General features: G+C 47.2%; 1 protein-coding gene across 1 annotated transcript in view; it reads right to left on the bottom strand.

The window, feature by feature from the left end:
* The window catches only part of PRR5L (proline rich 5 like), a 78,907-nt gene that overhangs the window by 34,887 nt on the left and 22,620 nt on the right, over positions 1 to 21,400 (bottom strand). The window contains 4 exon segments of the mRNA XM_070383543.1: positions 3,075 to 3,122; positions 18,771 to 18,855; positions 20,902 to 20,980; positions 20,983 to 21,187. Of these exon segments, the coding sequence (XP_070239644.1) occupies positions 3,075 to 3,122; positions 18,771 to 18,855; positions 20,902 to 20,980; positions 20,983 to 21,187 (417 nt within the window).

Consider the following 21,400-nt stretch of genomic DNA (forward strand, 5'->3'; position numbering starts at 1 on the left):
AGGGAAGTTCCCCTCAATCCACTTTTTCAAAATATAAATATGTTTAAAAAAGAAACCATAGTAACCCCATTTACCATAAACAGAATGTAACTCAAGGATCTACTCAATGCAAACTAAACGATGTTACATAACTCTAATTAAGGGCTTCTGGCTGAAGACACTAAGTCTGAAACCTGCTGTCTCTTCATTAAACAGCATAGATCATCAAGTCTTGCAGAAGTGTAACAGACACAAGGGCGCAAACCAAGACTTTCCCTGGCAGGATCAGAAGTGCCAAAGGAAAATAAGGAAACACCATGAAGACAAAGGTTGCTCAATACCACGGCATACACCTCCTCAAATCTCTCATGTATCCACGGTGGACAACCCCCTCCTCTAGCCCAAGAAAGTTTACTGGGCATCTACTATGTGCTGGGTAATTTCTAGGGACTACAGAATCAAACGCATTTTAAAAAATGGCTCTGAGCTCGCATGAGACCTAAAACCTACATTTTAACAAACAAACAGTATCTAGGATAGCCTTTGTTCCAATCTAGCACCTTGAACTAAGGAAAAACCCAGATTTGAAATCATGAAAAACTCCCAGAAGGAGACTCAATAGTCACGAAGCAGTCTCTCTGATTAAGCTCTAGATAAAACATGACATGTGGTTACCAGCTGTTAAGTGTCTGACACACTTTGTAAGCAGTACTAACTGCCCTCGAAACCTCAGGGCTTCCCAGTTAAACAAATCCCCACCCAAAAGCCCTCCCCAACCCATCCGAGGGGGAGCCCCCAAAGCCAAGCAATGACTGACACGTCAAACCTGGTTGAAACCACACAGGGAACCTTGTCTATTTTAAATGTCAATGAGGAAGGCAGCTGGGCCAGCAGGTTTCTCCAGGAGGGGATGAAAAACCACTTCTGTAGTGGGATTTAAAACTCAGTCACTAGAGACAGCGAGAGAAGACAGTGTGGACAAGACTGACCTCTGAGTCAAGGGCAACTGAAATGATTCACATTTGTGACTAATTATCTCTTCTTTAATCTTTGTTTGTCTCTCTCCTGGACAGGGGTGGTCTTTCAAGCTGCTGAGACTTTTGACCTGACTGAATTCCGGGCTTCTGTTGGGTCTTGCTTTCTCCAGATTTAGAATGGCCAAGTGGCCATTTTCTGGTGTGGGTGTGGGTGTGGGTGTGGGTGTGGGTGTGGGTGTGGGTGTGTGTAACAACTGACATTTGTCATTCTTTCAAAGTGCACATAAAAGTTTAAGCTTCCTGATCTATGCAAAGAAAATGAAAGGATGCTTGTGTTGTTTTTAAAACCTACAAACTCTTTATACTGTCTTAAAAGTATGCTCACCTGGGGCACAGAATAACATCACCAACCTGAAACCAATTTGTTACGGGTTTTATGTCACTTCCCCATTAAAATGGGCGGGTTACACTTTAGAATAAAGAATATGTATACAGCTGATCCTTGAACAACATGGGGGGCTTTGGGGGCCAACCTTCCACGTACTTGAAAATCTGCATATAATTTGTAGTCAGTCTTCTGCTTCACAGGATCTTTGATATTCACAGATTCAACCAACCATGGATCCTACAGTAAATACAGTAGTATTTACTATTAAAAAATAAACCAAACCTGTGTGCAAGTGGACCTTTGTGATTCAAACCCATGTTGTTCAAGGGTCAACAGTATATAGATATTTAATGAACACATTATTCTGTTTTACTCTGTACTAATCACTGTTCGAACACTTAACAAATAATAATTACCTTAGTCCTCACAACAGCCCTATAAGGGTTACATTCTATGACCCCTGTTTTTACAGAACAAGATACTAAAATAAGAGAGGTAAAGTGACTTCCCAAGGTCACACAGCTAGAAAGTGGCTGTGCTGGGCGCTGAACCCAGGCAGTCTGGCTCTCAGCGTTCTGCTCTGCTTCCCCCCGCCCTGGCCCTTTCACAGTATGTGCTGCGTGCTTTTCATGAATTATTTCATGTGGACAGAGCAGCGACCTATAAGATAGATCATTTTTTTTTAATTCCATTTTACAGATGGGGAAACTGAGGCATAGAGAGGTGAAGCAGCTTGCCCCAGACACTCAGCTCTGACTTCGTGGAAGTCACCCACTCAGTTACATGACACCTCCCCACGCCCTCCCACCACGTGCCTTTGACTGGAGTCAGGAAGCCAGCTCGTGCCAGTGGGTTAGAAACCACCTGTGACTGAATTTGGAGTCTTGAGTTGACTAGCTGCATGACAACAGTGTCTAGGCAGGAGGGATGTTAGCTTGTCTGATTCAATTCTACCTTTAACAGAACAGACTGAGAGGCTTAATGACAAGAAAGAACTTGACTAAAGGGACATTTCATTACACTCAATTAGGTACCATCCACTGGGTGGGAGGGAATGGCAGTAGAGAAGCAGTTCTCCAAGTGTGGTTCAGGGTCCCCTGGGGGATCACCCAGACCTCTTCCACATGGTCAAAACGATTTTCTTAACAACGCTAAGCTGTTATTTGCCTTGCATCCTCCATGAGTGTACTGTGGAATTTTCCGGAGACTATGTGCAATATTTTCCAGATGTGCATTATCACAATAGACTGATGATGAAGCCGATTCGAGGATCCAGTCTGCAGGCAAATTTGCAGGCATATAACACAATGCCACACTTCTACATTTAGTTTGAAAAAGTTATTGTTCATAAACATGTCATTAATGCTAACATGCAGGAGGTTTATTATTTGAATGAATTAAGGCATACAGTAAAGTTTCTCATGTCTAATTTCTATCATGCTGAAGATACAGTTAATCCAAATAAATGATTGTTTTTAAGAACATAAAGGGGTTCCTGAGACCAAAAAGCCTGAGAACTGCTACCTGAGACTGTAATCTCCAAAAGAGCAAGGACACTTGTCCTGTATGCCGCCACAGCCGCTGCACTGCAGTGCCCAGCACATAGGAGGAACTCGGGATACATAATTTTGGATGTTGAAGGCATGTCCTGTGTACCGTTATCAGTCATCCCTTAGGGTCCATGTACCCACGTGCAAAATACAACCCATGCTCAGATGCACAGAACTTACCTGGAAATAGTCTGTAATGAATGATCCAAGTTCACTCTTCAGCAGCGCCTGGAGAGAGAGAAACACCGTCAAGCAGTCCTTGATGCCACAGCTCCTGGAGTCTAGTTCACGGATGCACAATGAATTGGCGTGCTTGCCAGCGACACAGGCACTGAGACCAGGCCTGGGAAGGGGGTGTGCTTTCCTAGGCCCTAGGAATGCCCTACCCCGACCAAGGTTAGTAGAGAATTGGGGGGGGGGGGATGGGAATCCTAGAGGGACTTCTGCTCCTTCATTCACTCTATGGGTAAAGCATTTCCAGAGGGCAGCCACAGGGGATCCTATTTCTAATAGAGGTGGAGGCAGGCCGGGGCACCTTGCTTCACGTGCAGCAAAAGATAAGGAAGAGGAATACCACAACTGTGTAATTAATTCCCCCATCTTTGCAGACTTCCTGGTTTAAAATGCATTTTGCATACATTCTTCATCCAAGTATTAGAAAGTATGTGTGTGGGGGGAGCAATTATTATCCCTCATGTATAGATAAAGAAACTGAGGCACAGAGAGGTCTCCCAAATAAGTCAGTGGCATAGTTAACATTCAAACTTATTCTTCAAATTCAGCATTTTTGCATAACTCTACCCTGTCTTGCCTCGAAAATTCATGGAAGAATATATTCAGGTACCATGGTTTCGGTGGTCTCACTGCCCATCCCCAAGCGGCTGAAAAGTCCTTCAGGGGAGAACGGGTCTATTTTATTTATCCAGCACCAACATTCATTCAGCTGCCCTTTATGTGCCAGACATTGTTCTAGCACCAGGCATACAGAAGAGGACAAGAACAGGCGAGGTTTCTGTTCTCAAGGAGCTTACATCTTTGCAGGGAGGGTTATGAAGAGCCAGCGGGTTAATCAATACACTCCCAAGATAAGTTCAAAGAGCCTTAAGAGCTACACACACACAAAAAAAAAGAAAATGAAAAATGGGGGTATTGGCACCAGACCTCCTTCTCCCCGTGACAAATCATGCGACCATTGCTACTGGTCTTTCTTTAATTTAACCCAAACAAGGTGAGGAAGCTGAAGCCAAGAATCCAGCGAGTTCCCTAGAGAAGAAAGCCTTCAGAACATCCACTGACTTTATTTACGCATCCCATCAGCCACGGTTACTAAGGAGCAAACATTCAAACTTCTGACCACACCGACTGGGTTTTAACTCCTCAAAACAATGCGTTCCCACGTGTCGGATAAACAGGAAGTTGTTACAGCAAGATGTCACAAGGCGCAGAAGACAGACACAACAAGACTGGGTCACAAGAGGAAGAAACATCCATGACCTAAACTTTTGTCCCAGGAAGAACTCTCGAATGCTGAAAACCCACACTGAGCAAGGAAAATACCTTCTTTTTCCTAGGACTGAAGATGTGTCTGTGGTGGACACTGCATTTTCAGATCCAAGAGAACTGCATTTTCTGATCCAAGAGATCAGAAGGCCACCCCACCCAGAGAACCTAAGGTTCACCGACATGTGTGGAGATTTGACCAAGCCAGGGAAGTCTTCCTTGGTTACCAGGCCAAGAGCAGGTGGGTCCCGCCTGGACTTCGAGGCTAGAGGCATCTCTCAGACCAGACACGGAAATCAAGTGGGCAGTCCCAGGGGGAGGCCCTGGGACAGGAAGAGGCAGGGAAGCTGCTCCCGGCTGCTGGCTCCCAACAAGGTCTTCACGGCCACCGGGAAGTCTCAAAACCACAGGTGAAGGAGCCAAGCTTCATCAAAAAGTGGGGGAAACAAGTCAACACAGTCAGTTATTACTAACAGAGCTGCTCAAGTGTATCTTCGGGGCCCACAGTGTGGAGGGGTCAACACGGTTCTGAGACTAAACTGCATGCTATGGAATTGGTGTCCCAAGGAAGCCACACTGGGAGAACACTGTGCTCATGAAGATGCTTCAGGTAAAATCGAAAAAGAGGCTTCAGCAGTAAGAGCAGGCCTTCAAAGTTAAGAGCTAGGGAAACCTCCTGGAGCATGGCAGGGGAGTAATCACTATTGACTGGGATTGGATGTGATTAAGCAGGTGGTTATTGCCCAGGGATTTTCACAGTGGCACCCTGGGGGCATCGTGATGCTACCCAACTGAGGACTTCAAGGGGTCTCCTCCCCTGCCAGTGACAGGAACGGTACAGCACCCTAAGGTTTCAGCCAGGGCTCCATCAAGCCATGGCCAACGTCAGAGTTCTGCAGAGCATTACAAGAAGACAAAGCTCGAGATCGAAACCAGCTCATAAAGGCGCACAGACTAAAGAGTGAACTTGTTGCAACTGCCAAGACAAAGGCATAGCAAAAAGGACTCAGGAGCTAGCAGCAGCCATCCCAGGGCAGCAAGATGCTGATGGATATGAATAAAGAAGCAGAATATAAACAGGTGCTCCCACCACACTGATAAGGGTGGTCCTCAGTTCTTTACTGAAGCGTGACCAGACACAGGTGTGGAAGTCTGCTTTAGATACATTAAATGTAATGACTATAACCAGATCTTGTAAGAGAACTGTGCAATTGTCCTTGTAGCAAACCCCGAGTTCAAAACCCTCTCCACCAGGTATTTTTATTACAGAGTTACCAGAACAGAATGGACCTTACCTCATCACTTAAATCAACATTCTACTGGCCTGGGTGGGTAAATCAGCAAGCTATCTGTCCCTGACAAAATCCTGTCTTATTTCTGTCTGCACATGTTACTGGTTAGACAAGGTCAATGCATATATGTACAAGGTTTTTACTGCAATGAAATATAGGGATTAACATAAATTGTACCAATAAAGTGCTCATAAAAATTTGGTTCACTCATACAGTGAAGTTCTAAGTAACCATAAAAAAAAAAGAGGAAATAAAGAAGTGCTCTTAGTAATGATATGAAGATGTCTACATGACATTGTTTTTTTTTTTTAAGTAAGTTGCAGAACAGTGTATATCATATGGGAAGAGGAAACAAATATATATATGGTTTTTTATGTACACAGTATCAACAAACTCATGTCAAATCTGCTCTAACTTGCTGTTCTGTCATAACTACACGATTTGGTGTCCAAGTGGCCCTTTGAACTGAAATACACGGTACCTTGGGGCTTCCTAGGTGGCACTAGTGGTAAAAGAGCCTGCCTGCCAGTGCAGGAGACATAAGAGACACGGGTTTGATCACTGAGTTGGAAAGATCCCCTGGAGGAGGGGACAGTAACCCACTCCAGAATTCTTGCCTGGAGAATCCCATCAACAGAGGAGCCTGGCAGGTTACGGCCCATGGGGTCACACAGCCGGACATGAATGAAGCGACTTAGCGCGCGCACGCACACACACACACACACACACACACACGCAGTACCTTAATTTTTAAACAGGCAAAACAAACATGCATTTTCAAAATTATCTGTAAATGCACTATAAATGTCTTCTCCCCTCTATCTCCCCAAAAAGAAGGCTACAGAAGGTTGAAGCTGTTACTGGAAATTAAGTCGGGCTACAAAACGCTTTGCTGGGGCTTCCCAGGTGGCTCAGTGGTAAATAATCTGCCTGCAGTGCAGGAGTCACAGGAGACACAGGTTCAATCCCTGGGTTGAGAAGATCCCCTGGAGGTGGGCATGGCAACCCACTCCAGTATTCTTGCCTGGAGAATCCCCATGGACACAGGAGGCTACAGAAGGTTGAAGGGGAGGGAGGTGGGGGGTGGGGTTCAGGACATATGTATACCCATGGCTGATTCATGTCGATGTATGGCAAAAACCACCACAGTATTGTAAAGTAATTAGCCTCCAATTAAAATAAATATATTAATTTAAAAAAAAAGGTTGAAGCTGTTACTAGAAATTAAGTCGGGCAACAAAGCACTTTAGCAAACTTTATTCCTTGAAGTTGGGAAATGCAGTGCTATAGACACCAAATCACCTCATCAGACCCCAGTTTGTGGGCCTCATATAAAGTGTCAAGTAAGTATCCCCAGCTGCTTTTCTGTAAGTATTCCTTCTGTATGTATAAAGGAACTCTGGAAGAATAGCCAATAAACGACTATAATAAAAGTGATCTTTGGCAGGGGAGTAGGAACTGGGTTTCTGGAGTACAGGGAAGGGAGATTCCTTAGATATTTAAAATCTGGGAGTACATGGTGAACATGTCCTACTCAAAACCCCTAAAAACGATGGTTTCTAATTAACGATAACCACCACCAAGGTTACCAGCGGATGGCTCGAGGCCGAGAAGGAATTGTGGGAATGTGTTCCCACATCAAGGGTACAGTATCAGGAAGCAGACTGACCTCAGGGAACAGAATCCCACAAGGCCTGAGACTCTGCCAGTGCAAACCCACCCCGGGGCGGGTAACTCGAGATCTTAACACAGAGAGCGTGGGGTAAGGTGAGGTCAGAGCTCGCTGGCCAAGCTGAGAGCAGTCAGCCGCCGAGTCAGTGTGGGATCCGCCATTGATTTGTATACTCTGTGTTTGCTCTGCTTGCACTTGGTTTACAAGGAAAGTGCACTTCTGAAAAACTCTACCCTGGCCTTAGCTGAAGTGAGAGAAAGGGATTTTCTGCCTCTCGGCCTTGAGGCGTCATATCAAGGGGAACTTGGCAGTAGCTTCTCCACCAAAACAGGAACAGGGGACTGACATCAGGACCCCAGGAGTTAATTCCACCAAGTCACAAGCATTTCCTGAAAACCTACTGTGTGTCAGACATGGTGTGAGGTGCTAGGAGAGGAAGATAGAAAAGCTCAGACAATGATTCCTCACCGTCGGGACCACTCTCTCAGGAGACAGGTTACCATCTTGTCCCCAAATGGAAAGGATGAAGGCATTAGGGATGCACAGATTTAATCCACAGAGGGATCACTCAACTCTATAATCTGCCTCACTAAGTTTTCTAGTTTAGCTTGTAAAGTACAAGAAAGAAGAGAAAAGCAGAAGAAAGACAGGATTAAAGAGCCTGTGCTTTGTGGCCCCCTCCATACAGAAGAGATGGAAAACCTTGTTCCCAAAACCTTGGCTGCATGTTTCTCCTGGGCACAGAGGCACAGAGGTCAGCAGCCTCCCTTCCTCTTTCTCCATCCTTTTCTCCGGTTTCTTCCCAGGACACAGGAAAGTAATTACATATTGGAGCAATTCATAATAATGAATAAAAAACCAATTGCTTCTAGGAAGGAGCCTGACTTTTTTTTCCCAATTAGAGTTTACTGAGCACTTACTAAGTGCCAGGTGCCACTGTCAATAATGTACATGTGTTTCCTCATTTAAGCCTAAAACTGTTAGGTGATAGTGATATTACTGTTTTTTAGACACAAGAAAACGGAACCTCAGAGGTTACTGAGGAGGGTGTGCAGTGGGCTTAGGATAGAGAGGAGAAGAGTTTCATCAAGAGTGCAGTTTCATTAAGACCTGGGTCTGAACCCTGTGGTTAGCAATATCTTTTACAAGTTAACTTACAAGTTAATCCCTTGTACCTGTTTCCTCAACTGGAATTTGGGGATAATAAAACTACCCACTCCACAGAATTACTGCAAGGGTAAATTAGTTAATCTTTGAGTGGTGAGTTTATAGAACAGTGCCTGGCATACCACAAAGCTTGGCAAGTGTCACCACCACCATCACCCCCATCACCAATGTCACCACTATCACCATCACCACCATCATCATTACTAGCACCACCACCCCCATCACCACCCCACATCATCACCAACACCACCATCGCCAACACCACCACCATCACCACTCGTTACAAGCATCACCACCACCCCCATCATCACCATCACCACCACCACCATCGCCAACAACAACACCATCACCACTCGTTACAAGCATCACCACCACCATCACCACCACCACCACCATCACCAACACCATCACCACTCGTTACAAGCATCACCACCACCATCACCACCACCACCACCACCACCACCATCACCACCACATCATCACCAACACCACCATCACCAACAACACCACCATCACCACTCGTTACAAGCATCACCACCACCACCATCACCAACACCATCACCACTCGTTATGAGCACCACCACCACCATCACTACCCCCATCACCACCACCATCACCACTCGTTACAAGCATCACCACCACCATCACCACCCCCCCATCATCACCATCACCACCACGACCATCGCCAATAAAAACACCATCACCACTCGTTACAAGCATCACCACCACCATCACCACCACCACCATCACCAATACCATCACCACTCGTTACAAGCATCACCACCACCATCACCACCACATCATCACCATCACCACCATCACCACCCCCACATCATCACCAACACCACCATCACCACCACCCACCACCATCACCACTCATTACGAGCACCACCACCATCACTACCCCCACCACCACCATCACCACCCCCCACCACCACCATCACCACCACCACATCATCACCATCATCACCATCACCACCACCACCATCACCAACACCACATCATCACCATCACTACCATCACCAACACCACCACCAACACCACCATCACCACCACCACATCATCACCATCACCACCACCACCACATCATCACCATCACCACCATCACCACCACCACCACCACCATCACCACTCGTTACGAGCACCACCCCCATCACCACCCCCGCATCATCACCATCATCACCACCATCATTACTATCCCCACCACAATCATCATTACCATCACCGCCACCAGCAGCCATTGAGCTAGAATGAGAAGGAAGTGGGGACTTGAGAGTAATGGGAAGTGAATGTTTATGTGGGACTCAACCCAAAAGGGAAACAGGGCATGAAGTTCAGTCAGAAGCCAAAAGGGCCATAATAAGGAGAATGGGGAACCACTCGCTCCCTAATCTGCGTTATCTCACCCCCCACCCTCCAGGCTGACCGGGTGAGACACCACCCCAGATGACAGGATTTCCTGTTATTACACAGGCCTGCCATCTCACCCCACACCATCTTGTCAACTCAACTTCCCACTTCTGTGGGCTCGATGGTAAATGAGGCACAGAAGCTGGATTCTAGCCAGTGGAGAGGCAGAGGGATGACCGAATGGCAGGCAGGGCAGGAAGTGGCAGAAATGACGCAGAGAAACCACCTTTGATGTGAGCCACAATCTCCCCTGAGCACAAGCCCCAAAGTAGCAAAATTCCAAAGGATGATGAAACAGCTTAGAGAGAGGTGCCTCGGGGCTAAAGTCTAGCCAGCGTGATTGGGGAAACCATATCAGTTGGGTAGTACTTCTGTGTCACATGACCATCGGTGGCTGCCCCAGGCCCCTTGGCAGGATCTGGCCAGACACCCTCAGGGTCCAGGAACAGAGGGAACCTTACAGGATCCTGATCTTAAGCTAGTCAGTGCCTCTCAGATTTGATCATTAAATTCTCCCAAGATCACCCACCTCGCATCTACAACAGGGTGTGTTTCAAGGCAGCGGCATCCTTTAAGCAGGAAAACATGGAAACGACCTTTCCTCACAGGCCCCCATTCTATAGGGGCCCATCAGAGATCGTGTGCATGACTCAGATAAAACGCTAGGACTCTCACAGCTTTCTATATTCTGAACCACATGGGTGGCAATGGGGACAGTGAAAAAGATGGAGAAAGCCAACAGCGAGCATTTCCAGAGCTATACATTATGTCATTCGTACTGTGCTAAGCAGCTGGCACACAGAATCTCGAATTCTCCAGTAGCCTTTAAAGTAGGAATTTATCCTTGTTTTGAAGACAAGGAGACTTGACACTCACAGCCTTGCCTGAGGCCATACGCACCGGCAGATCCCAACTCAAACAGAGGCCCACCTGAACACCAGGCAGTGGTACCCGCCCCCACGCCCACAGGGGCAGGCAGAAAAGGTGAGTGAGGGGCAGAGACGGGCACCAACAGTGCAGCAAACTCTGCGGAAGCCAGCAGCCAGGTCTTGGTCCCGCTGACCAGCGGACCAGCTCCAGGTCCAGCACCGCCCAGTGTAAACTTTCCAGAGAGCTCTGGGTTTTCAGGGCAGATGCCCAGATGCTGTGCAGGCCAGCCACCGCATGGGCTGGTCCTGGAGGTTTCTCATGAGCTCCTTCCCTCAAATTACTCTTCCTGCCCCCAAAGATAAGGCTCTTTCTCAATCAGAGCAGACACACGGTGTCAACATGTTGTAATCAGGCAGAGCAACCCGGGCTAGAAAGACAGCTTGCCTGAAGGGCTCTCAAACGAGGGTTCTCAGAAGACAATGCCCCAACCATTTGATGATCTGTTCATGAACCTCTGTCCAGGGGAATCAGGCTTAAATCTGGACAATGCCCATCATGCGCCTCTTGGAGCCCACTTACATTTTTCAGTTGTTGTTCTTATTCTTCTGTTTGTTTTTTAATTTTATTTCCCTATATATTTATTTGGCTGCATCGGGTATTAGCTGCTGCAGGCAGGAGCTTTTGGTGCAGCCCTGGGTTCAGTAGCTGCCCAAGTGGGCATGTGGGATCTTAGTTCCCCGACCAGGAATCAAACCCACATCTTCTGCATTGGAAGGTGAATTCTTAACCACTGGATCACCAGGGAAGTCCCTCACTGACTGTTTGCTAAGGAACATGGGAAGCTCAAGCTCAAGTCTCAGGTCAGCTGCTAACTAGCTCTGTAAACTCTGGGCCAGTTATCCCACCTCTCTGTGTCTCTTATTTCCTCATCTGTAAAAGGAAGATACAGCAGCACTCAGATCACAAGAGTGTGGTGAGTTTTACCAGAGTTAACACACAGAGCCTGGTACGCACTAAATCAATGTTCTACTGAAGTCTGCTATTATGTCATGGAATCTTGACTCAGACTGGTCCCCTCTGCCAGCCTGCGGGTTCCATCTGGGTTCTCCTCTCCTCCCCTCCCAGCTCTTGCCCCAGCTGCAGATCTCAGTTGGGTCAACAGATTCCTCCCAGGGCTGGACCCAGCTGAGGCGGAGCTCTGCTCTGGGACTTGGGCAGCCAGCTGACTCAGAACAAAGACGTTTCAACTCCAACCTGTCGGAGATGGAGCTCAGTTCTTGGAACCTCCTCTTTCCTTGAAAATCTCTGGGGTTTCCTTCACGACGCCTCCCTCCCAACAAGAACAGAAGCAGGGTGGTTGGAGAGAGAAGGAAAATGTGAGTTTCCTGCCTTAGGCCAGCTGCAGATAACTCATTTCTGGTTTCCGGAAACCTCCATCTGTGAGCATTTATTTCTGCTGAGAAAAAAAAAAAAAAATCTCCCCAGGAAGAAGGAGGGGTGAAAAGGTATGGAGAGACGGGTGGCAAGATTTTTCTCTCCTCACTTGCCCTTTCTACCTGACTCTCACCCACCCCATCCTACAGATTTCAACAGGGTGCCCTCTCCCAGATCTAATGGTGCCCACTCCCCGCCTCACACTTCCCCAGCACTCTGGATTCTCCCACCACCGGACTTAAAATATCGCTTGATAGCTGCTTATTCAGTTCCTTCATCTCAATCTGTGGGACGTTCCCTAAGAGCAAGAACTACCCACCCCAACGGCTGCCCCAGGATCTGACAGACAGTCCACAAATATTCACTGATGAAATGAAGGAAAGCATCAATGACCCCTCTCTCTATGCCTACCCCCTCACCTCCAGCCAACCACAAATTGAAAGCACTTTTAAGAACCTACTTGCATAGGCTCCTAAGAACCAGGACACATGAACAGTAGCTTTCTCACACTTTCCTAACTTTCTACAATCAGTGGACTAGTTACTGAAAAGAATGTTTTAGCAGGAGCATGCGTCCGTGTCTTAGTTTGGCTATTCTTGTTCCTGGGAAAGCTCATGAAACCCAAACCTCTAACCCCGACTTGTCCCCACTGTCAAAATGCAGCCCCATTAGGATGGAGGCTGGAGAGGGGCGTTCAAAACCGCACTGATGCCCCATAGAGAATTTAAACCAAGAACATACTCAGGTCCAGCCCACGTCAGGGCAGACAGAATTGTAGGTTGTGATAACAAGGGTTTCACTAGAATATGTCTATTCTGAGGGGTCATTTTCTAAGGCAGTTTCAACAGAAAATAATCTGATTCATGGTCTTCACATTGACAGACCATGAGCCTTGGCTTTAATTTAGGGAAAATTTGCCACTTTATTGAGGTGGCCACCTGATGTAAAGAGAAAAAAACTAGATGCTGGGAAAGACTGAAGGCAGGAGGAGAAGGGGGCTACAGAGGATGTGATGGTTGGATGGCATCACTGACTCAGTGGACACGAGTTCAAGCTAACTCCAGGAGATAGTGAAAGACAAGGAAGCCTGAAGTGCTGCAGTCCATGGAATTTGCAACGAGTCGGACACAACTCAGCGACTGAACAACAATTCCTGATGAATTTGCTTTTAAAAGTTCTCCGCATCCTTCTCTTGATCTAATGATCTATTTTATAACCCGACCATCCTTAGTCCAGAGTTCTTCCTCAGAACTACCCCAAAGTCTATCTGCCAACGTTTAAACTGGAGTTCATTTTTCAGACATGGAGACATGTCTTAGAAGAAAACACCAATTATTTGTAACAACTGCATTTCGGGACCCAGTTATATAACACTTATCTTTTTGGTGATCATTTGCATTGGCTAATATTAACATGAATTCACGTTTCCCGGGGAACACACTAACTCCACAATTAGGAAGATGGCCAGGGCTGGCTGGGGTAACCTGGGGAAGCTGATTTAGGTTTTGACATTGGACTTGGATAATCCATCAAAGTTTATTACTGTTTGGCTGAAGTAGAATGAAGAACTGAGAGTCATTTCCTCTTGGTCTTTCCTCTGCAGAAAGGAGAAACAGCTGGCTCTCCTTGTAAGAACTTAGCCTCACCCTCACTCCCAGGCCAGCACATTCTTGGAGCAGCCTGGCCTGGATCTTTCTAGTTCAAAGTCAGCTCACCTCATCGAAACAATAAGAGAACTCGTTATATAGTACTGCTCACAAGGCGACTGGTCACACTGCCCTGTGCTTGCATGCAAGGTACTCAGGCAGCATTTATCACTTTATTATTGCTAAATTTTCACAATACAAATAATAATGGCTAACATCTATTAGACACCAGCTCTTGTACTAATAACACTTTTGGCATTATCTCAGACCTCCCAATCACTATGATTTTGATGTCATTATCCTTATTTCGTAAAACAAAGAACAGAGACTTGGATAAGCCATGGTCACATAGCTGGTCTAATCTTCATCCCTTACCAAAAGCTGCTCTCTGAAGTTAAACAATTCTCTTGAATCTGGCAGGGATCTTCCTGCACATAGAACTGTCATAACTGATTGAATAATGGGGTTGAGAATAACAGCCTTCTTTCCCTCCACATCTTCCTCCCTCATCCCTACTGCCTCTGCCCCTCATCCCACCTGGTGGCGTCTCAATGCTGGTGAGTTGGCGCTTGCATTCTGCGAACAGGTCTTCTTAGAGAAAGAAAGAGAGAGAAGAAAAACCAAAACCTGTCTATCTGAATGTAACCAGAGACTAGCATGCTTGTTTTGGTGTTTTAATTACTGAAATAAAGGCAGCTGTGTTTATTTCCATGTTGGCTCTTGCAGACAAGAGTTCACTTATTTAACTAGGGACAACCAGGTCATACAAAGTCTGGGATGCGTTTCATGTTCTCAGGTACACTCTGAGTGTCTGTGCTGGGAAAGCCCACATCCATTCTAATAACCAGCCTCAAGAAGGACAGAGGATAGATGGTCCAGAGCATGGTCATTGGAAGTCCGGTTTTTGACAGCTCTGATGTATTCTGGGCCCAATTCACATCCAGGCAATTAGCCTCAAACCCCTACAATATGTGTTTCTCATCATCCTCAAAACAGAGGAATATCCAACACCTAACACTAAACCCAGTACTGGAAAGGAGTGTTGGGGGAGTGTTGTGGTCCTCGGAGGATGTTAAGAATCAAAGCTCATGGTGAGAGATGGGGCCTGGGAGGCCTCAGGAATGGAACCGTGGCAGAAAGAAAGATCAACACCATTGGCTTAACCCTTCTTCCAGCTAAAACCTCTCTCTCTGACACTATTATGCAGTGCAAAGAACACAGGTTTCACTGCAGGCTGACTTGTATCTCCACCCCTCCCCACCCCCCAAATTCATATGTTGAAGCCCTATGTGTGATAGTATCTGGAGACGAGGCCTTTGGGAAATAATTAGATTCTGAAGAGGTGATACAGGTAGGCCCTCAACACTCATGCTGGGATTAGCATCCTTACAAGAACGGACACCAGAGCATGCCCTCTCCTCCGTGCACACAGAGGGGCTGTGCAGGACACAGCAGGAGGACAGCCAGGGAGAGAGCTCTTACCAGGAGCTTAGTCTGCCAGCACCTTGACCTTGGACTTCCCAGCTTCCAGATCAGAGAGAAATAAACATCTATTGTTTAAGTCACCCAGTCTATGGTGTTTGTACGGCAGCCCGAACAAACTAACACAGGTGTCTAAATCAGACAAGGATTCATTCTTGTTTGTTTTTAATTTTTAATTGGAGGGTAATTGCTTTACAATGTTGTATTTGTTTCTGCCACAGAACAACGTGAATCAGCCGTAAGTATACATATATCCCCTCCCTCCTGAACCTCCCTCCCACACCCGCACCCCATCCCAGCCCCTCTAGGTTTGTCACAGAGTACCACCTTGAGCTCCCTCTGTTATACAGCAACTTCCCACTAGCTATTTATTTTACACCTGGTGGTATATATATATGTCAGTTCAGTTCAGTCGCTCAGTCGTGTCTGACTCTTTGTGACCCCATGAATCGCAGCACGCCAGGCCTCCCTGTCCATCACCAACTCCCAGAGTTCACTCAGACTCATGTCCATCGATCAGTGATACCATCCAGCCATCTCACCCTCTGTCATCCTCTTCTCCTCCTGCCCCCAATCCCTCCCAGCATCAGAGTCTTTTCCAATGAGTCAACTCTTCACATGAGGTGGCCAAAGTACTGGAGTTTCAGCTTTAGCATCATTCCTTCCAAAGAAATCCCTACTATCTTAATTCGTCCCACTCTCTCATTCCCCACTGTGTCCACAAGTCCATTCCCTATGTCTGCGTCTATATTCCTGCCCTGCAAATAGGTTCCTCAGGAAAAGGTTCACATTCTGACTCTCCTTGTGACCTTGGACAAGCTATTGTGCACCTCTTGCCCATCATTTTGTGGGCGGGCTGCACAATGAGAACAATGGTTGTCTGACAGCTCTGTGAGGTGGGTTGAGTGTGGTGGAGGTGAAAGGCACCCGGCACTTTTCCTGGCACCTCCATCCATGTCAGCTCCCTTTCCCCCAACTCAAGGGTCCTGAGTGCTGGAATCTGGGATGCACCATTCCCATCAGCCTCCCATGCATGTTCTGGCTGATCTCACAAATGGGCACCTCCTTGGTCAAGTTCAGCCCACGGGTGTGTTTTGTTTGCCCTATACCTATGTTTGGGGACATCTGGATCATTTATCAACATTTGTTACTGCTACTGCTAAGTCACTTCAGTCGTGTCCAACTCTGTGCGATCCCATAGACGGCAGCCCACCAGGATCCCCATCCCTGGGATTCTCCAGGCAGGAACACTGGAGTGGATTGCCATTTCCTTCTCCAATGCATGAAAGTGAAAAGTGAAAGTGAAGTCGCTCAGTCGTGTCCAACTCTCAGCGACCCCATGGACTGCAGCCTACCAGACTCCTCCATCCATGGGATTTTCCAGGCAAGAGTACTGGAGTGGGGTGCCATCGCCTTCTCCATTTAAATGATATGAAATGTCACATAAAAATCTAAGTCTCTGGTTCTTCTTGAGAAATAAGATGGCATGACACTGGACCTACATTCTTCCAGCAGGGGGGGGAGTGGAATCCCCTTGGGCAGAGGGTTAGCCCTCACCTCCATCCACCAGGCTGGCTTCACCCACTTAGACCTGCTGGCACCTGCGGGCCTCTCGGTGAGTAGCCCATGGGTTAACAGGGCTGGCGCAATCCGGCATGACCCATACTTTTCCTAACTGCCCACAAACAATGGTGTTTCAGTACAATTTCAGGATCTGTCCCCTGATACAAGGAACAATCAGCACGTCCCTGAGTCACCGCTTTATTTATTTATGCATCTATTGTGACCTAAGGAACATTCATAGAGAGGCGGGGATCTTAGTTCTCAGAGTGAAACTCAGTTTTTGCAACTGGGGGGTTGGCTGACCCAGCTTTGCCCCTGTCACCCAGCTTCTCGGGGCCTCAGTTTCCTCCTCTGTAAAAAGGGGGCCTTGGGTGAGATGATCCCTATTGTGTCTTTCCATATTTGTGTAATTCTTATGTGAAATTCAAGCACATGGCTAGAAATTTAAGACAACTCTCTTTATTTCTGAGCTCTAAAGGTTTTCAATGAAAGCAGAGCTCTTAAAACACTTCACTGACCCTTAATACAGGTCTTAACTAAATGTAAACAGGACTCAAAGAATGGCCTTGTTTAATGTTCTGCCTACTCCAGGCTTGGGTCTTTAGCCTTGATGTTCTGCACTTAACACACCCAAGAGGAATGAACACCAGCCCATTAAAAGAGCTTATGTCCAACTTCCTGTCCCCAGGAGATCCTGGGGCTCTGGGCCATGCCTGCTTCTCTGCGCTCCTTTTACCAACACACAAATCCAACCACACGACCACCCAGCCCCCAGTGCTCTGGGCGAGTGGGCTAACTTTCAGTTCTGTGCTCAGGTCCGTTGCTGCCGCAGGACCTTTGCACCTGCAGTTGCCACTACCTGGAGCCCTCTTCACTTAGTTAACATCCACTGACCCATCAGATGACAGCACAAGCACCACATCACCATTCCTGGCCTCCTTGGCAAAACCAAGTCCTACTGACACAGGCTCTCATCATGTCAATTGTGTTATGGTAGCTGTCACAGGTACATTATTATTAATGCATGTTATATGTGTGATCAGTTGACTACTGATTATTGCCCCAACTGAACATATTGTAAATTCTAGGAAAAGCAGTGTCTATCTCTGTCTTTGTTCATTATTGTGTTTCCAGCACCTGGCTAATGGGGAGGCGCTGAAACATTTGATGTATGAATGAATGAACGAGCAGTGGACACTACTGGGAAGATTCTGGAAGACAAACTCTTCAAGGACCATACCTTATCGAGAGTTTTATCACCAAAACCTGACAGCAGTGACAGTGACAATGATGGTAAGAGCTCCAAGTACCAAGTACTTCATGTGTTTCCAACTCTGTTCTTACAGACTATTTATGCAGTAACTCAATACCTCACAAGAATCTTATGGAAGTAGGCGCATTTCCTATCCCTATTTCATATAAGAGGAAGCCAAGGCACAAAGAGGTTGGTAAACCTCTTAGTAAAAGAAAGAACAGCTATAAAATCCTAAGTAGTCTACTCCCAAGCACCAGACCATCCTGCCTAATATGGTCAATCAGGCATAAGAAATGTTTACAGAGTAAACGACAGCTGCTAGATGTCCCTCTCTACCCGCTGTGCCCCAGCCACCCACAATGCACTATGTACATGGACAAATGGACAGGCCCTCTCTGGAGCAGAAGTCTAGATGGACAAGGGCCCCGGAACAGTCAGAAAAGATTCAGCAAAGCCAACAGGAGCAGCAATAAGAACCAAGCAGAAAACAGAACTTAAGGTGAGGCTCCCGGAGTGACGGTGAGGGGTAGCCCCTCTGCCCCAGTTCAGGCCCATGGAGGAGAGGGTCCCCAACTGGCCAGCCACGTACCTGATGTTTTCATTCAGCGCATAAAGCTCATTGCTCTGCAAGCCGCCCCCCTTAAAGACGTTGATCACGGCAGTCTGGACGCTGCGGGGAAATAGAAAGACCCCCGGTGAGTGGACCTGCCTCCCCGGTGCCACCTCCACAAGCAGCTCAGAGCCAAAGGTGGGGAGAAGGGCCAGGAAGCCCGGGGCACAGGCAGGCCCACTTTTTCTCTCCCTGGAATCCATCACTGGCACACGAAGGTCCTTGGAGAGGAGGAAGACCGAGGCCAAGAGGACAAAAAAAGGCCATCTCCCTGCGCTTTCTCGCAGGCTGGCAGCCCTGCTGGGGAGCAGCCTCACTGAAGGGCGGGCGGTGGGATCTGCTCTCGGGAAACTGCGTGGCCGGCACCTGCAGGTCTGGAAGAGTCCCGCGTGGCATTGGCTACAAGCAGGAGTTCACCCCAGCCTGAGGTCCTCTCCCTTAGGAGGCCTCTGTCTTCACAGCCTGGAAAGGATCACGCCTTGCCTTATCTTAATTTTTTTTAAATTTTGCAATTATGGATTTTAATTGTCCTCGCCTTTTATTTTACTTAAAAAAAATTGGAGTATAATTGCTTTACAATGGTATATTAGTTTCTGTGATACAACGAAGTGAATCAGCTATATGTATACATAATGTCCTTTCCTTCTTGGACCTCCCTGCCAGCTCCCCCCTCAATCCTACCCATCTAGGTCATCAAAGAGCACTGAAGTGAGCTCCCCGTGCTATACACCAGCTTCCCACCAGCGATCTATTTCACAGCTGCTGGTCTGTGTATGTCACTCTCTCCCGATTCATCCCACCCTCCCCTTCCCCCTCTGTGTCCACACACCCCTTCTCTATGTCTGCATCTCTGTTCCTGCCCTGCAAATAGGTTCATCTGGACCATTTTTTCTAGATTTCATATTCATGCCGCAATATACGATATTTGTTTTTCTCCTTCTGACTTACTTCACAGTGTATGACAGACTCTAGGTCCATCCTTTTAATAGTACTTTCTGGGAAGAACTCCAGAAGGGCTGGCCTCACTTCCCCTTCCCCTCCCATGAGTGTCCAGGCAGGAGAGTTGATCCCTTGAAGGACCCAGGTAAGTCTCTGGACCCAGCCCAGCATTTCAGCAAGGAGCTGATCACAGGCTTGTTTTCACCCCAGGTTTCAGGCTTTTTAAAAATGAACCAGGTTCTACTTAACATCAAAACATTTCAGTTCTCTCCTCCCTCACAATCATGAGTTGTGCATTCATTTAAAAAAATTGATAATGATCCAAATGACACACACACACAAACCCTCAGTAATGCTTTAAAATAACAATGCATTTGATTTATCCAAAGAGGAACCACACAGATTTGAAAAACAGCTCCAGGAAGGTGAGACATAGTATGGATTCAGTTTCTACTCAGTACCTGGTACACAGATTGGCTGGGCACCTTACTAAGGCTCAGAGGCTCCTCTCCCAGCCACCAATAGCTTCCAGGTGGGGATCAACCCTGGTCTACGCTGCATTGCTAGCTTTTCACAGATACATGTCTCATCTTCCCAAATAGGTAGCAGGTGACTGGAGGTTACTTAGATGTTCCCACCCTCGGGTCCTCTGACAACTGGCATGGGACTAATGTTAAGTTCTGATCCAACTGTCCCGGGCTGGTTAACTGACTTTGAGAGCCTAGAAGCCCCCAGTGGTCCGCTTTCCCTCTATTCAAACAAGGAAGGACAGGGAGAGAGAAAAAGGGACAAACTAGGAGTATGGGATTAACAAACTGGGATATAGCAAACAGATATGCAACCAGGATTTACTGCATAGTACAGGGAGCTATGTTCAATATCTTATAATAACCTATTGCGAAATATAATCAGAAAAAATAACTGAATCTAACACAATATTGCAAATAACTGTATATTAATACAAAAAGAAAAAATACATTAAAAAAAAAAAGAAACGCTGATGCATACAGTTGCCATAGGGAAACGGGCACACTGTGCCAGTCACCCCTACCCATGACCTTCTGGAGCTGTGATCTCAGGAGATGCTGAAGCTCAGCCAGCCCCTGGCCCTGGCACCCCAACCCCTACCCCACCACCACCTTCCCGCCCACCCAGTGCCTCCCATACCTGTTCCAAGCGGAGTTGGAACTCAGCTGCAAAGCCTGGCGGGCTGCCTGGAAGCGGGGCAGGTCGCTGAGCGCCGGGAGCTCATGAAGCGTGGTCTGGGCCTGCGGAAGGAGCCCATCTTGGGGAACTCGACGGGCAGGCTGGGGGCGAAGCCACGGGTCATAAGTCCAGGTGAGGGGGCGGCTTCTCCTCTGACCAGAAGGTTCCGACTGCCCACCCAAAGGGCTTCTCCCAGGGCTGTCTTTCGGCCCTCAGGCGTTCTCAAAACCACGATGTTGGCCAATACCTGAAAAGAGAGGCCAGCTTTTCTTGAAAACACCTGGGCTGAGCAGACCCCATCGTGGGGGAAGCTGGTTGGGACTTCCTGGCCAAACTACCCTAAAAAAAAAAAATTCCAGGACCCCAGAGTACTATCTATAACTTGCAGGGTCCCATTCACAAGTGTTCACAAGCCTCCTTTTGGTTATAACCTTGTGGTCATCCCCAGGTGGAGAGGCAC

Source organism: Bos mutus, chromosome 15, assembly GCF_027580195.1.
Source record: "Bos mutus isolate GX-2022 chromosome 15, NWIPB_WYAK_1.1, whole genome shotgun sequence".
Lineage (NCBI taxonomy): Eukaryota > Metazoa > Chordata > Mammalia > Artiodactyla > Bovidae > Bos > Bos mutus.